Source organism: Kogia breviceps, chromosome 5 (genome assembly GCF_026419965.1).
Source record: "Kogia breviceps isolate mKogBre1 chromosome 5, mKogBre1 haplotype 1, whole genome shotgun sequence".
Classification (NCBI taxonomy): domain Eukaryota; kingdom Metazoa; phylum Chordata; class Mammalia; order Artiodactyla; family Physeteridae; genus Kogia; species Kogia breviceps.
The window spans coordinates 41,787,882-41,804,871 of NC_081314.1; the positions used below are offsets into that span (position 1 = coordinate 41,787,882).

The following is a 16,990-nucleotide window of genomic DNA, read 5'->3' on the forward strand; positions in this document are numbered from 1 at the left end:
GAGAACTCTTCTTGTTCCTCTCTTCTCACCCCATCAGAGAAACCACTCTCAGATGAGAGCTGCTCAAACCTGTACTCTGAATGCCTTTACATCCCCATACAGTCTCAGACTGTTTTGTTGTATTTTCAGTTTTACTCTCTCAGATTGGAAAGCAAGTGCAGTCCACAGCCTTCTCCTCTCCCCATCTTTCTTCTGTCCTCCTCCCATTTAAACCATGCCTTTCCCAAGCTGACTACAGTCAGTTGAATGGGAAGCTCCCGAAAGATATGTCCATGTCCTAATCCCTGGAACCTATTAATGTGACCTTATTTGGAAAAAGTATCTTTACAGATGTAATGAAGTTAAAGATCTTGGAATGAGATCACTCTGCATTACCTAGGTGGGACTTAGACCCAATGACAAGTGTTCTTATAAGAGACAGAAGAGAAGACTCAGACACATGGAGGAGAAGGCCATCTGAAGGTGGAGTCAGAGACTGGAAATAATACATTCCCAAGGAATGCTGGAAGAGTGAAACACTGAATTGTCCCCTAGAGCAGAGCCCTACTGACACCTTGATGTCAGACTTCTGGCCTCCAGAATTGTAAGAGAATAAATATTTGTTGCTTTAAGCCATGAAGTTTGTGATGATTTTTGATGGCAGTTCTAGGAAACTAATACCCTGACCTTTTCCTAAACCTGACCAACCACCTCCCCAGGGTGTTCAGTCAGCAGATTATGCTCAAGCTTTGTGTCTCTCTTCCAAATCAATCCCTACGTATGATTTTTGCTACAATTTTTTCCTTTCCCCAACCCCTCATTTCTACTTCTTTGTCAATATTCCTAACATCTGCACAGAAATACCATATTACATTTCTCCCCTCTTTCATTTCATCACCATGGAACTATGTAAAAAACAAGTAAAACGTAGGGTAAAGGGTGAATGCAGAATACTGGGGAAAAACAACAATTATCAGAGATGTCTTAGAAGTTTCAGCATAGTGGTTTGATTTCCATATAGCAGATTTCCACCCAATTCTGGCACTACCCCAGGGGTTGGTATAAGTCCATTTATTCAGTCAAGGGGAATTAGTAAAGCGCTCCTCTTCACAACTGTGTGATAGGATGGTTGAGACATGTCCTTTTCTCCTAAGAAACTCAGCTTGCTTTAACTCAATTAACTATGGACTTGCATAGATTCCTTCCTTTTAGTAGAGGCCAACTCCAGGGCAGGTCATCCAGGCTTAGGTTGGGAGAATTCATAGTTACTCTTACCAAAAGTCCCTTTAATAGTCCATGTTTAACTACTGCTGTCCTTAGTGCATCAGACCACTTCTTGCCTGCCTCCCCAGCAGGAATCCAAAACAGATCTGTAGATAAACAAATGAACAGTAACTTAATTTGCTAACTGTTTCTCCACATCAGTCAGCAAAGCTTAATGGTCACATCTAGGATAATCTACTCCCATATACTTGTGTGTTAAAAATTAAGCTGAGTTGGCTTAGTGGCATTAATCCCACAGTACTGGGTGCTGTGAAATAAAAAATTAAAAAGTCATCAGTCTTTCCTCCCTAATAAGTACCCCTACAGGCTCCTCATGCTTCAATCATCACTTCTTTTCTCTAGGTACCACTTTTTTTGTTCTATAGTACAAAAATAATATGTATTCATAGCAGAAAATCATATACTATCAAAATAAAGAAAATAAAAATTATCCATAGTTCCACTACCCACAGGTAACTACTGATAGTATTTAGGTATGTCTAATATATCCAATATAAGAATATATTTGTGTATATCTTTTTGTTTGTCTGCAGAGATAGGTAATTTTTGTTTCTGTCAAAATAAGCTCATACTGTGCATATTATTTTGTGAACTGTTTTTTCAGCTCACAGTGCATTGTGAACATTTCCCCATCTATCAGATCTGGCAGTAGGAAGTATCATTCCTCCATAGCAGGTTTTACCTTATGGCTGGCTGATTCCAGCGGTCTCCTACTTGTCTTCCTGTACTGAGTCTCTTACATCTCCAGGCCACCCTATTGGCTTCCAGATGGATCTTCCAAAAATACTGCTTACACCCTGGATCAGAATCCTTGATTAACTTTCTACCTTCAACCTCTCCCAACTGCCCCGAGGGGGAAGTCTTCACCCAGAATTTTATTCCAGGCTGTTCTCAACAGACTCCAATTGATTTATGAACATTTGTTTTGCATAATTTCTTGTGCAAATCGCTTTTTCAAACAAGGTCCCATCCAAAGTTATTAGTCATTATTCCCCAATAAGCTCCTCCACCTCCTCATCTTTGCTACAGCTGCTTCCTCTGCTGTTGTAGCCTCTCTCCCCTACTCTCTTTCCTTGCCTGGGAGCTTCTCTGTACTCAATCTTTCAGATCTTTTCTGACACCACCATAGTTTCTCTAACTGCCGCAACTCCCAGTGATCGCTCCCTCTTCCTCTAGAGTGTGTATTGGCTATACCATTGTCCCTACATATAGGATAGGCAGTAATCATCACTGAATGTCTGTACATGCCCCAGCCAGGAAGGGAGCCCTGTGAGGAGGCGCTGAGTCCTCTGCCTCTTTGCCTCATAGAACTTGTCAACTGAACAATGAAAAATGCATATTAATGTGGTGAGCAATGCATGGTGAGGACGAATAATTGACTTAAGGATAGGTAATGTCCAAAAATGAAAAAACAAATGAACAAATGCCAAGTGATAGCATGAGGTAACTGATAACATACCTTGAACAGTATTCACTTGTATAGAACAACAACAGCAACATCAATAACAACCACCACAAAACTATGCATAGAAAAGTAAAAACCTGAAAACCAAGATGCTGTTGACAAAAATCTTAAAAATTGGAAGTCTGGATAAATGCATGATTTTTTTTTTCCTTCTTCCATGTCTCACTGTTTCCTCTCAGCTGAATTTGTGATAAATTTATAATAGATAAAATAACTTAAAATTTTTATTTTATTTTACTTACAAGAGTAATGCATGTAAATTATAAAAACTTCAGACAATACAAGCCCTTGATGGAGCATAAGGTGAGAACCTGATATTTACATCGTGCAAAATGAGTTTCATTTTAAATGTGATGAAAGCTTGAAGCATCTCTTACAAGAACTTCCTGTGATCTGCCACAGGGAAAGACTCAAATGAGAAAGAATCCCATAGGATCTTAGATCTGCTCTTTTATGACATCTTCCCTTTGAAAATGAACAGAATAAAGAAGTGAAAGAATACATCTTTTATAAAAATATATTAGATATTATGCTGTAGAGTGACATGTGTAATAATGGCTTTTCTCACCCTAAGAAGACCAACAGATTTGAACTGAAACAAGTGAATTTTTACCCATTAACATATTTTTGGAAAGACCTTCAGTTTGCTTATTCTTCTCAGGCCCATTGGGCAAGCGTGATTTTATGTGGAAAGCTCTTTTGGAGTCTGATTCACTTCTCAGTTTTGGAGGAGTGAAGATGAATGCTTATGTAACTCCACTGAGTTATAGAACACTGAGTTGAGAGCTCAGTTAACTTACATGCTTAACAGAGGCTAGCTTTTTTTTCTTCCTTTCTTCTGGAATTAGATAATGGATGTAGAAGCCTTTGGGACAATGCCTGGCACATAGTAGGTGCTCAAAAATCTTTCCCTCCTCCCTCCCTTCCTTCCTTCTACATTATTTTAGATTTAAATTGCCATGAAATAAGAGTTTATAATAAACTATCTTTGAAATCATCAATTCTTTGAAGCACGTAGTTTTCCTTTGCTGAAATAGTGACTTGGTCTCTAGTTGCTCCCAGCTATGTGACCATCAAGATGTGGTTGTCAGTGCCTGTAAGTGTGCACCGCAACTTTCAGAGTAGGTGTCAACAGCTTGGCATAAACTCCCAGAGACTATAGTTGAGCACGTTTTTTAAAAATTCCTGCATTACCAACACAAAGGATGACTGTGTGGAGAGATGTGGACATTGATGACTCTGAATAAAACATCCAGAAGCATCAAAATCTGAATGTGAGGGCTTCCCTGATGGTGCAGTGGTTAAGAATCCGCCTGCCAATGCAGGGGACACGGGTTTGAGCCCTGGTCCGAGAAGATCCCACATGCCGTGGAGCAACTAAGCCTGTGCACTGCGACTACTGAGCCTGCACTCTAGAGCTCGTGAGCCACAACTGCTGAGGCCGGGTGCCACAACGACTGAAACCTGCGTGCCTAGAGCCCATGCTCCACAACAAGAGAAGCCATCGCAATGAGAAGCCCACGCACCACCACAAAAAGTAGCCCCTGCTCACCACAACTAGAGAAAGCCTGCGCACAGCAACGAAGACCCAGTGCAGCCAAAAAAAAAAAAAAAAAAAATCTGAATGTGAACACATTTTGGGAATACTTAAACCAATTTATTGCCTTTACATTTTCTTTTGTATGTATGTACAAGAATGAAATTTTGGGCAGAAAAATGTAAGTCTAAAAAGACTCTTTTGATAAATTTAAAATTGAAAGTTTGAGGGATGAAAAAAAGCATTGTGTTGTAATTAATTGGCCACAATTTCTATTTTAGTGGTGTACAAAATAATGATGTATCTTGTGATTAATGGTATCTTAAATTGGACAAAGTATAATGATTCTAATTATCTTTGAAAACAAATTCTCTGTGTGTTAAGCTCTTTAGGAGAATCTTTTATCCAAAGACATAGCAAATATTTCTGACCAGTTTGTTGTATTATAAGGCAATGGCAGAAATTATACTAATGGCTAATAATTTAGGAAGAACTAATGACATTTGTAAAAAAAAAATAAACAGGGCTTCTGTCCCTATTTCCTCCCAGCTCTACATCCAGGTTCCAGACAAGCTTATGAGAAATTACTTTCCATGAAGAAGCCTGAGCAAAATAGTCTGAATTGTGAATTTTTTATTCTTCCACACCTGCTTCCTATAGCACTATGGTACCTTGCCTTGAATGTATAAAGTGATGGATAAATATTGGAGATCTTGCTGATACATCTGATGTGTCAGAAGTTTCAAATTAAGGAAATAGTTATCAGTGGCTGAGGGTATAGTTTAAGTGTTCATTGAGAAGCTTAACTAATCTTTAATTATATTTGGTTTTGGACTTGTGGCCTGGAGTATGAGAAGATTTGTATTGAGCCTGTCCTCAGGGTTCCTGGTAGGGGTTCTCTGTTGAAACTTTTCTTCCAGGGAAGCAGAAGGGTAGACATCTGGAAATTTCTTCTATTCAGCATAGTCTTGAATGTTTTTTTTTTTCTTTTTTTCTTTTTTCTACGAGGACATAGTAACATTTATTTATTTATTTATTTATTTATTAACATCTTTATTGGAGTATAATTGCTTTACAATGGTGTGTTAGTTTGTGCTTTATAACAAAGTGAATCAGCTATACATATACATATATCCCCATATCTCTTCCCTCTTGCGTCTCCCTCCCTCCCACCCTCCCTATCCCACCCCTCTAGGTGGTCACAGAGCACGCAGCAGCTGATCTCCCTGTGCTATGTGGCTGCTTCCCACTAGCTGTCTATTTTACATTTGGTAGTGTATATATGCCCATGCCACTCTCTCACTTTGTCACAGCTTCCCCTTCCCCTTCCCCATGTCCTCAAGTCCATCCTCTAGTAGGTCTGTGTCTTCAATTGGCCTCTCAATTTTACTTTCTCTATTATTGGCCTCTCAATTTTACTTTCTCTATTATTCCAAAACCTGTGCCTATGAAAATGTGGTCCTGTGCTTATTTTCATGGCTGGTTCAATTTGTCAGAATGTAATAAATTGTTCTGCAAACCCACGTGTTAAGTATTTCTAATAAATAGGAAACTCTCACCCTAAAAATTTCTCTTTTAATCACAAATAATAGGCACATAAAGTGGCTTGCCATCTGTACATTTGCATGTTTAAAATTCTTCAGATATTAACAGATTCTTTTCTGTTTTGAATGAATCCAGTTTTGCCTGGCTGCATAATTAAATGCTTCCGGGCTCCCACAGGCTGTGGATTCCAATGGAATATAAACCATAAGTTCTAAATGGACCCAGCACAAGTCATTTGGTTCTGACTTTATCTGTGGGAAATTAATCAAACAAATTTGCCAGGTAACTGGGAAATTTTTTTTTCTTTAGTAATAGGAATAAAGTATTATCAGGTATTTGAAAGGTTGATAAAAAGGTATACTCAAAAGCTACCAAGCATGGCTGATTTAATTGTACTGAAATTTTTAGACTTTCAATATTGAATTTCTTTCCCTCACTCACAGTAAGACTAGGACTTCCTTCAAATTATAGTCATAAAATGACACCATTGAAAGCCCTTCTTAGAGGAAGTCCTTGCAGTGAGGAGCAGTATGCACAGTGGTTAAGTCTCTGGAGGCAGGCTACCCTGAGGTAAATCCCAGGTCTCAGTTTCCTTCCTACGTCACCTTGGGCAAGTTATTTAACTTCTCTGTGTCTCCTGTTTTTTCATCTGTAGAATGGAGTTGATAACATAGCACCTCCTCTTGGGATTATGTGAGGATTAAGTGAGCTAATACATGTAAAGTGTTCCTAAGAGTTCCCGGGACATAGGGAGTGCTGTGTAAGTGTCACTGATATTGGTAATTGCTGAGGTCTCTGGGTGAGCTTGTTTGGGAGGAGGTTAATGACTTCCTGAAAGCCTGCTTTTAATAAATTGAAATGGATACTGATCAGTTACCAAGTGCCTGCTGTGGGTCACGCACTATTTCATGCCATTCCCACAGTCATCTGGAGAGGAATGTTCGGGCACCCTGTTTTTCTATGAAGATAGAGGCACAGGGAGGTTAAGCATCCCCCTCAGTGGCACATGGGAAGAAGAGGCAGAGCAGAGCTGGAATTCATGTGCAGCTCCAACTGAGCCCACACCCTAGAGTCCTCCCATGTTACCATAAAGACTCTGGACGAGCATGAGAAGACAGGGTGCAAGTTAACCAGCCTGGGTCTCTTCCTAACCAGCTCTGTCACCATGACCCAGTGACCCTTTGACATAAATGCCATAGAATCCCAAATATCAGGTAATGAATAGAGACCAGCTGAGACCCAGGCAAAACTGCACAATTAGTGATAACTGTGTAATCTTGCAACCTCCACATTTCTCTGTAAAAGTACCTCAGGGAATCTTATAGCACAAGAGAGGATCTTGGAAATAAATATGTATCCCTCGCCTGTTTCAGGTGAAAGAACAGAGGCATATGGAATGATAATAACACCCAAGGTCACAGGCAAAGTGACAGAGGAGCTAGGTTTGCAGCAAGGCCTAGGCCCGCCAGTGCAGGCCTGTCTCCATTGCCTCATGACATTTCTGAGGTTGCCGATTCTGGATGCCCAGGATAAAGCAAGCTCGTAAAAGGGTGAATTGGCAGAATAAGGAGATCATTAAGAACAAGTACTAGAGGTGCCTTGAAAACCACTATCTCTTGTATCAAGAGTCACCATGTAGAGGCTTCATGTCTTGGTGGAAAGGAATAAATGGGTTGTATTTGGAACTCTTCTTTGGAGCACCTTCTGTAATATTTGCTTAGGATGTGTAGAGTGGCATGATAATGATATCCATCATGGCCTAATACTGACTTTTAGGAGCATTTCTTTGGAGAATTCCAATAGTTTCTCTTGACCAATAATATAAGAATTAAAATAAAAACAATATTTATAGCTGTATTACTTTGTTAGGGCTGCCATAAGAAAATACCATACATTGAGTGGCTGAAACAACAGAAATCTTTTTTTTTTTTTTTTTTTCACAATTCTAGAGGCTAGAAGTCCAAGATCAGGGTGTCAGCAGGGTTGATTTCTTCTGAGGCCTCTCTCCTTGGTTTGCAGATGGCTTCCTTCTCTCTGTGTCTTCACATGATCTTCCCTCTGTGAGTGTCTTAGTCTCCTTTTCTTATAAGGACATCAGTCATATTGGATTAGGGCCCCCTGTAATGACCTCATTTTACCTCAATTCCTTCTTTAAAGAAACTGTCTCTAATACAGTCACATTCTGAGATACTTAGGGGGGTTAGGACTTCAACATATGAATTTGGGGAGGGCCCAATTCTATTCATAGCAATAGCTACATCTATATCTACATCTATATTTATATCATCATTTGTGTGTCTTATTTGAACCTGAAATAATAATAGTGAGAATCCTCCAAATCCTATTGTGTGACAATGGAAAGATACATATTTGAAATTTAATTTTCCCAGCTTAATTGGGATGTGGCCCATTAGCACAAACTTAGGAGGAATGAGCATTCTCACAGCAACCATTATCTAATTTCTGGGCCCCTGAGACCTACTGCTCCATTGATGCTGGGAAGGGTGAGCACAGCTGGGGTATGTCACCAAGCTGCTGGCTGGCTGTCAGAAAGCCCATGTAGGGTCAGATCTGGAAAGACTCACTGTGGGCAGCCAGAAAGAGGCACTGTGAGCATTCCTCTGGCCTCAGTCCTTTGATTCTCTTTGAGGCATGTACTAAAGGTGGATACTTGTCTATACACAAGAGGTGCAGATAGAAATTTGGATTGAATGTGGGGCAGTTATTGGTGCCTTTCAAGTGAGCAGCCTGTGCAAAACTAGAAAGTGCAGGGTTTTCTTTCTCTTTCATTTTTTTTTTAAAGGATTCAAGTTTATCCAAGAGTTTGGCATCTTCCCATACCCCTTCCTTCCTCCCTTCTTCCCTCTTTTCCCCCTAAAATTCCTTATCTCCCTCTCTCAATTATTTATAGAGTGAGGGTCTGCTCTAAACAAGGCACCTTGCTTGGTCCTGTTGGGGCTGAGTAGGTGACTCAGAAGTGCTCTGCCTTGCATGTTTTATTCTGATAACCTAGGCCCTGTTCTGGTCTTGGTTAAGCTTTCAGGTGTTGCTCTGCTAGTTCTTGGCAAACCTGAAAGCCACTCAGTTAACTGTGTGCAGACCTCACATACCCTGAAACTCTCCCTCCTCCTTGTAGAACTGGCAGCTCTCATACCTCAGCCCTTAGCTGCCTTCCCACACCTCCTCCCCCTCAGTCAGCGCCTAAGACAGAGCCACTGGCTCTTGACCCTCCTGGCCCTATGGTAATCACCATGCTCCGTCTTGCTTCCAAGCCTGCTTTATCCCCACCCCCACCCCACTTCTGAGCTGTTCATTCTGATTCCTCCCACTTCTTCCTCTTTTCACTTTGACTCTTTTCCTGATTCATATTGATCATCCCGATGAGCCAGTTTAGCATGAAAAAAATAAAAGTTCTAGTGATCTGCTTCCTCTCTGCCCACTGTTGTTTATTCCAGGGACAAAAGCTTTGCTGCAGGAACTACTTCCTTGGAGCTGAGGGTAAAAAAAGGAAGCCTAGGTTCATTTGTCCCTTTCTACAACCCTCACCCCATCCTGAAGTTACTTTCTAACCACTGAACAGTAAGCAGTATATTTATTTTTTAAAATAAGGAGTGGGAAGAGCATGGAAGGTAGAGGATGAAATTCCACAATGTAATTTAAACCTCACCTGCAGGTTATAAGATGTTATGATTCATGTCTAGAATGGAATTCAAAACAGGTACCTATTCTACTTGAAAATTTCATTCCTACAACTTAATTTGGGAAGAAGTGGTCAGAACTGCCATCTCTCTCTCTCTCTCTCTCTCTCTCTCTCTCTCTCTCTCTATATATATATATATATATATATATATATAGACACAGCCACAGTGTGTGTTCTCCTCACCCCAGCCAATCTCTGGGAAGAGAGACCTTCTCCTCTCCAGCTAATCAAATTCATGTCCCAGGCAAAGTCTATGAGGGCTGCCTGGGCATCCATGAGCTCTTTGAGGTCCAGCCTCCATCTAAGCTATTTTGTATCCCAGCAACAAGCAGTCAGGTACCTAATTGGAATTCAGTAGAAGTGTAGGGAAATGAGGAACTTTCTGTAGCCTCCTGTAATCACTCCCCTGCTTAACTCTAGTGTACTTGGTGTCAGTACCGCTCATTTAAACACTAATGTACCTCTGACATTGTTAATTAGCCTCTTTAAGACTGATTGTTTTATCCTTCCCATCCAGGTTGCCAGTTCCTTGAGGAGAAGGATAGTGCTATATTTTTTTCTCCATATTTCTCTCTAATGCCTAGTACAGAGATGGTGCTCATAAATATTGTTGATTTAAACACTGTTCCTTTTTGCTTGACAGCAGTTTCTGTTGGAAACTACCTTTAGAGAACTGATTATGCAGAAGGCACAGTTTTATTGTAAGTATATCTATTAAAAAACCGTCTGACTTCTATGCATTTCAAACGAGGAGAGAAATTATTATCAGCCAGTTGGTGCTTAGTTTGGTTCAACCACATTTACTGAGGAGTTGCTTTGCACCTGCTACTGAACCAGGCAATGTTCCTGCCTCACAGGAACATTCCGAGATGACAGGAGGTGTCTTGCTGCCTACCCTTGCCCTGAGGATAATGCTTGTCCTCACCAACGGGTCATAGATGACCAGCGGGCAGTGTACACAGTTCCAGCCACCTGGCCTGGACCTTCCTGGATGGTGACTTGGACCTGCAGCTTACGTAGTGCAGCCCCCTTCTGGGTGGTGCCAAATTGCTGCCTCCTCGCCCATCCTTCACCCTCCTTTGGGAGCCAGAAGAGATTTGGCAGTGAGTTAGGTGACTTGACTCTGAAAAGTCTGCACTGTCTCTTTCAGTAAACTTCAAACTTATTGGCTTAAGAAGTAATGTGCAAAGGGGAAATAAACACTGGTAAGGCTAATAACAGGGATTTCAAGCTGTGTTTTAACAAACCAGTCACAGAGTATTCATGTGTTCATTCACTGGCATGTTCCGTGACAGGAGCACCCCCATCCTGCCTTCCCCCAGTTCCAACTGTTGTGCCGCCACGGGATTTGGTCTGAGCCTGGGCAGAGCCCCCCTTTAAGAGCAGCCCTCCAGCTTCTATCACAGCAGGAGTCTGGTGGAAGTGATTCTTGCCTTGGCGTCGCACACAAAGGCGAGGAGCTCTTTAAAGGGACCTTCCTGCTCCTGCGTGTAGCTGCTAACCCGTGTTGGTGCGGACACAATGACCCAGGCTTCCGCCTGAAAATGAGTGGGGAGGGGTCTTGAGGAGCCCCCACAACCTCCCGGAGTGGGGCAGGGAGGGAGCTGACAGCCGGAGTGGATGAGACCACCGGTCCCCGGGGGGAGCGGCTTGCGATTAGCTGCTTCTTGGGATGCTCAGCGCACCAGTAGAGCATCCTGCCTGTGGTCCAGAGGGTGCTGGCAGCGCATCTTGCGGTATGCCTGCGTGGATTTGAGCCATCACCCAGAGGTGAGCCCGCATTCAGACACCGCAGACAGGCTCCTGGCAGGGCTGTGTGCAGTCAACACAAATGCTTAGCTCCAGGCGTATGCCCAAACCTCCCGACTACATGGATTTGGCTGTTTAATCAACCGAGATTACTGCCCGGGAAGATTTGCCAGCGTGATCCGTGCTTCAGCTGCTGTGACAACTTCAGGGCTAGCTGTTTACTTCTCTCGGTGCTTGGGACTCTGTCCTGCACCGCAGCCACTGCTGCCACATTCCCTGCCTCTGAAGTCAGCCGCGAGGACTCCTCTGCCCCGAGGAAGGGGGAGCAAGGAGGGGTTAAAAGACGAGCAGACCCTCCCAACTGCTCGACCTCTCGACTGCTTGTGTTCCGGGGTTCTGAGAGGGACCGTGCACTGCCCGGGGAAGCAATGCAAGTCTCCATAGCCTGCACAGAGCATAATTTGAAGAGTCGGAATGGCGAGGAGCGACTTCTGAGCAAGCAGAGCTCCACCGCCCCCAATGTGGTGAACGCAGCCCGGGCCAAATTCCGCACGGTCGCTATCATTGCACGCAGCCTGGGGACCTTCACCCCTCAGCATCACATCTCTCTCAAAGAGTCCACCGCAAAGCAGACTGGCATGAAATATAGGTATGGATGTAAGATTCTCTCTGTCCCGGTTTCTGTGTTTTATACAGGTGCAGTGCAGACAGTTCAGTGGTTTTGAAAAGTGACTTACTCATTCGTGGGCTGCTTAATTTAGAATTCTCAGGTGTCTTTAAAATAGCTCCTTAGGAAAACCCAAGGTGGTTGTGTTGTGTTGTGTATGTATAGGATTTAAAAACTGTGGCCCATTTTGTATATTTTGAAGTGTTATGAACACCTTAGGAGCCGTATGACTTCCAGTCTGCAGAGAATAACACAGCTGCTGGAAACTGGTATTGAGATCAGGGCAGCTTTTCAAGAGCAAATGTGCTTGTCCTATTTTATGGTATAGACGGTAGTTTCTGTGACTATACTATTAAAAATAGTTTCTATCGAGTACTGTATTATTTATCTTTTGAAAGCCCAAGGTAACAAATGATATGAAAGCTTTTAAGGAAGTTTTGTTGCAGGGAAGAAACACCTATAATGGTAAGTTAGTTTGAACACTGACATACTTAAACCTAAATTACTGCTTGAAATACAATGCAGACCTTGTTGTGAAATATGGAGAAAAAGTCACTTGTTGTAATACCGCTGGTTTCCTCATACATTTTTAAGCTCCCTCTTCCTCTGTGTTGCTTTCTAGAGTTGGAAATCTTCCTGGTAATGGTTGATGTTCTCTTTAATAGGGAATGACTGAAATTTGATAAGTTGAAAATTCCATTATTCAATTCTGTGACTCCTGCCTCCTTATTGTATCTGCTTTGTGCTGAGTCTTCCTGACTTTATTTCTTTAAAACTACTGTGCTTCTAGTCTCTAAAAGTCTTTGTGGATGTAGAGAAGAGCTTACGATGCATCTCCCAAAGCCTTTGGTGACTCTGGTTTGCAGATATGACTTTGTCCATTATTTATATTTAACTATTCCTCATCTTTGTTAGGAACCAGGTTTTAGGATATAAGGAATGTAATGCAATTAAAATATTGCACACCTAAGACTATGTTTCTCATGTGAGGTTTCTGAAATAAGCATTCAAACCAATTTCTATAAAAGTTGTCCTTGAAAAAGTTTCTTTGCAGAGTTAACAGGAAACTTTGACAGGAAATCTTCTCATTGAAAAACACCAAGCACTGTTGTTTTGGTATATTTTCGAGCCATTAAGAAAGAAAGCCATGAATGGGGTGGAGGGACCCACTAAAAATTATAGCTAAAGCTCTTTGCCCCAACTGCAGTACAATGCAAGCAGCTGACTCCAGGCAATTCCTTGAAGTGTTATCAGTGTGAGAACCTCTGCTTTTCTTGATATTTCCATAGTGGAGAATGGGACCCCAAGACAGGTCGGTAACTAGGACTGCAATCTTGAGTGCATTCGCATTTTCTATTGCTGCTTCTGTGGCACACACCGAGCCCCTACTCCGTGGCCATGGCGTTGCTCTGCATGCAGTTCAGCTGGCCAGGTGGAGATGGAGAGGAGCTGCTGCCTTCCCGGGCAGGGCCCCTGGGAACGAGACACTCAGGGTTAAGGCAGATCACAGACGTGGTTTGAACTGTGGCCCCCAGCAGCACCTTGAGCTTTCTTTTTGTAAAACAGAAGGAATAAAAAGTAACACCCTTAATTTCTTGTGGCAGGGTTTCATACTTGCTTGTGGATCAGTGTATTGGAAGAGTTTGGTCTTATGAAGGCAGGAGATTTCCATTAAGTTTTTTCTGGTAATACAGCTCAGCTCAGATTAGATGGTAATTGTCTCTCTTTACCAAAAGCTCAGTGTGTAAGATTCACTTGGGCATCTTTCATTAATGGCAACTAAAGACAGTTCTTTTCTGACAAAAAGCTAACCATCAGCAGTCTTCAGGATAACTTGAGTTATTTGTTGGTTATGGTGACTGGACAAGTTACCTTGTTTCCATTCCCCCTCTTATTCTGAATTGTTCCATTGATGACAGGCTGGTGGCTTTGTGTATGTGTGTAAGTGTGACTTAACCCCTTTCTCTTTCAATTTCAAATTCTACTTAGAGTGACCTTTAGGAAAGAGATTAGGAGGTTATTCCACATGTACACTAAGACTTTCTTAGGGTTGGAGAAAGAAAGAGAGAAAGACAGAAGTGGGAGGGAGAGAGACTAACTATAATACACTTTATAAAAATGACAGAAATATTTTTATGAGCCGAGTTATCTTTTTCTTTGAAGTTGATGTCACTAAAATATAATGTGCATGTAGGGACTATTTATTAATGATAACAAATAGCAAAAAATAAAAAATAATGCCATCATGTTGGGGAGGTAATTGGCTTGGGTAAATAATCAGGAGAATGCCTGAAGGAACTAAAATCAGTGGCTAATTGTCTTTACAATAATATTTTCATCCTTGAAAATGATTTCCATATGCATAACTTAATCTGGGATCCATGAATCCTATAGAAAATCAAAAATATTGTCTTTTTGTGTATATTTTTGAGGAGAGGGTTCATAGCTTTGGTCAGAATTTTAAAAGTGTCTACCACTGAATAATGGTCAAAAAATAGTGTTGTGGAGTCAAGAGGTATTCCTTTAGTCAACAAATCTTTACTGAACACCTGTTCTGTATCATGAACCCTATTAAAACTGGGTACAAAAAGGTGCAGAAACCAGACAAGGTTTGGGGCTTGCATTCTTGGGAAAACAGACCATGAATAAGAAAACACACAAATACATAATAATTATCTACTATGAGATATTCTTATGAAAGTCATATTTTGGGGGGCCATAGTCATAGCTCAGCCAACCTGTTTGTCCATTTTGAGGTTACCATCTCTGTTTCAGTTCCAGAGTTATGGTTGCATCTTGGGGCATGAGTCATTGTGTCCATATCCGCCACCTATTTGCCATCCCAGGGACTTCGTTCAGGTTCCATCCTTGCTGTAGGGTGCTACCTGGCCATTGAGGACCTACTTATAACCCTGATAAATGAGTAGAATGCCTTCTACTCATTTAATACCTTATGATTTTTAAGGCACAGCTCATATCATAGCCTGTAATTACCATCCATTAATCAGGAACTCATGAACTTGGGATTTTAGAAAAAATTAATATACACTTGTATGAAGTATCGGAATTCTGCAAGAATAAAATACTCAAAGCCACTATTACCATCACGTCAGCATTGTGCAAGAATCTTGCATAAAATTAACTATTGTTTCAAGGCTGAGGATGAGAAAAAAAAATCCCCTAGAACAATCTGCTATTCAAATGTCACTGTCAGAGCAAGAGAACAAGATTCCACCTACCATTTATCTTGGGGACTATCTTGTGTGTAAATAACACAGGACGATTATGTTTCTTATACATGTGCCTTGTTAATACATGAGAGGTCCTTTATTTTAGTTTTGCATATATTTTAAATATTAGAGTTCATCATACTGTGTTAGAGTTTGATGTATACTCTGCAACCATATATGATAGATGTATACATGATAGATATATACATGATAGATATCACATAAATGTAAGTACATACGTAAACTTTTTATCCTAAGAAAGCCAAATCACTCAGAACACAAGTTAAGCCAGATTTGTTTGGTTGTTTTTGCTTGTTTGATTGGTTGGGTGTTTTTTTAAAATAACTTTTTAGAATGATCTAGCTACTGGTGTTGGACATGATCACAGAACTTTTGATATTCAGAATTGAGCACATTTATACTGAGCTACTCCCCTATTCTAAAATTGTTACTTTAGTTCCAGAACAAGTTGAATATCAATGAACCCAATTTCATGAAGAAAAATTTTATCTGTAACATATGCATTATATCAGTATAACCTTGTGTTATATAGTTGCATGAAACATGCTTTGAAATTCTTAAGAGAATTATTTACAAGAAGGAAACTGAGCAATAATCTTTAACTCCACTAGAAAACTTCTCTTTTTTTTTTTTGGAGTTAATCCACTTACCACTTTGTCATCATTAATTTTTTTTATTCAATAATTATAGATCACAGGAATTCAAACACACACAAAAAAGTACAAGGAATTTTGGCGTACCCTCAGTCATGTTTTCTCCACTGGGAACATTTTGTATAACTATAGCACAACATCAAATCTAGTAGACTGACATTGGTACAATCCACAGAATTTATTCAGATTTTACCAGTTATACATGTATTCATGTGTGTGTATGTTTCTATGTCTATGTAATTTTACCACATGTAGAAGTTTGTGTAACTACCACCACAGTGAAACATTAGAATTGTTTCATCACCACAAGGCTCCCTCATACTACCCCTTTATAGCCACATCCACGAAATCCTCCCCAGTCCCTAATCCTGAGCAACTAATCTCTGATCCATCTCTATAATTTGTTTCAAGAACATAATACAAATGGGATCATACAGTTTATAATATTTGGGGAATTGGCTTTTTTCCATTCTGCATAACTCTCTTGAGACTCATCCAAATTGTGTGTATCAATAGTTCATTCCTTCTTCTTGCTGAGTAGTAGCTCATGGTATGTATGTTTCACAATTTTTTTTAACCATTCATTCACTGAAGAGCAATCAGGTTGTTGTCATCATTAGATAACTTCAGATACAATGTTATCCCCAAATTTCTTTAGTGCCATTCTGTAGCTCAGGCGATAAAATCCAGCCTACCTAACATGGTACCTGAAGTCCTTCATAGTCTGGCTTCCATCATGCTTTACAGTCACCACTCTTTGTTTTTATCTTATCTCTGACCACTTGTTTTAGCAGAAGTACCTACTTGAGAGAGGACTCCTTATAGTACACTGGACCTTCTTGGTTTTTTATGCCTCTGTATCATTTTCCATGCTGGTCCTTCTACCCTGGAATTCTCCTACCTTACTTGAACCGTTAGGCAAACTCCTATGCATCCTCCAAGACCCAACTCTAGCCTAACCTTCTCTGTGAAACCTTCCTTGGCTCCACCCCATATAGCATTAAATACTTGTTCTTCAGTGCCTCCACTGCATCTGATTCTTACTTCTGATATGGAAATTATTGATTGCGTAGTGTTGCTATTATCCATTTACATCTATATCTTCCCCATTAGTCCGTAGCAACTTGAGGTTTGAATTTTGCTCATCTCTGTAACCCCAG

The 16,990-nt window shown here is 40.8% G+C and overlaps 1 protein-coding gene across 6 annotated transcripts in view; it reads left to right on the forward strand.

Annotated features, from left to right (window-relative positions):
- Positions 1–16,990, forward strand: part of KCNAB1 (potassium voltage-gated channel subfamily A regulatory beta subunit 1) — a 529,857-nt gene that overhangs the window by 245,891 nt on the left and 266,976 nt on the right. Inside the window, exon 1 of one of the 6 annotated variants that reach the window (XM_067033899.1) lies at positions 10,616–11,908. The exons of the other annotated variants lie outside the window; for them this stretch is intronic. Coding sequence (XP_066890000.1) covers positions 11,688–11,908 — 221 coding nt within the window. The 5' untranslated portion in view covers positions 10,616–11,687. Of the gene's footprint in view, positions 1–10,615; positions 11,909–16,990 lie in introns of those variants that run through there. 6 annotated transcript variants of the gene reach the window in all.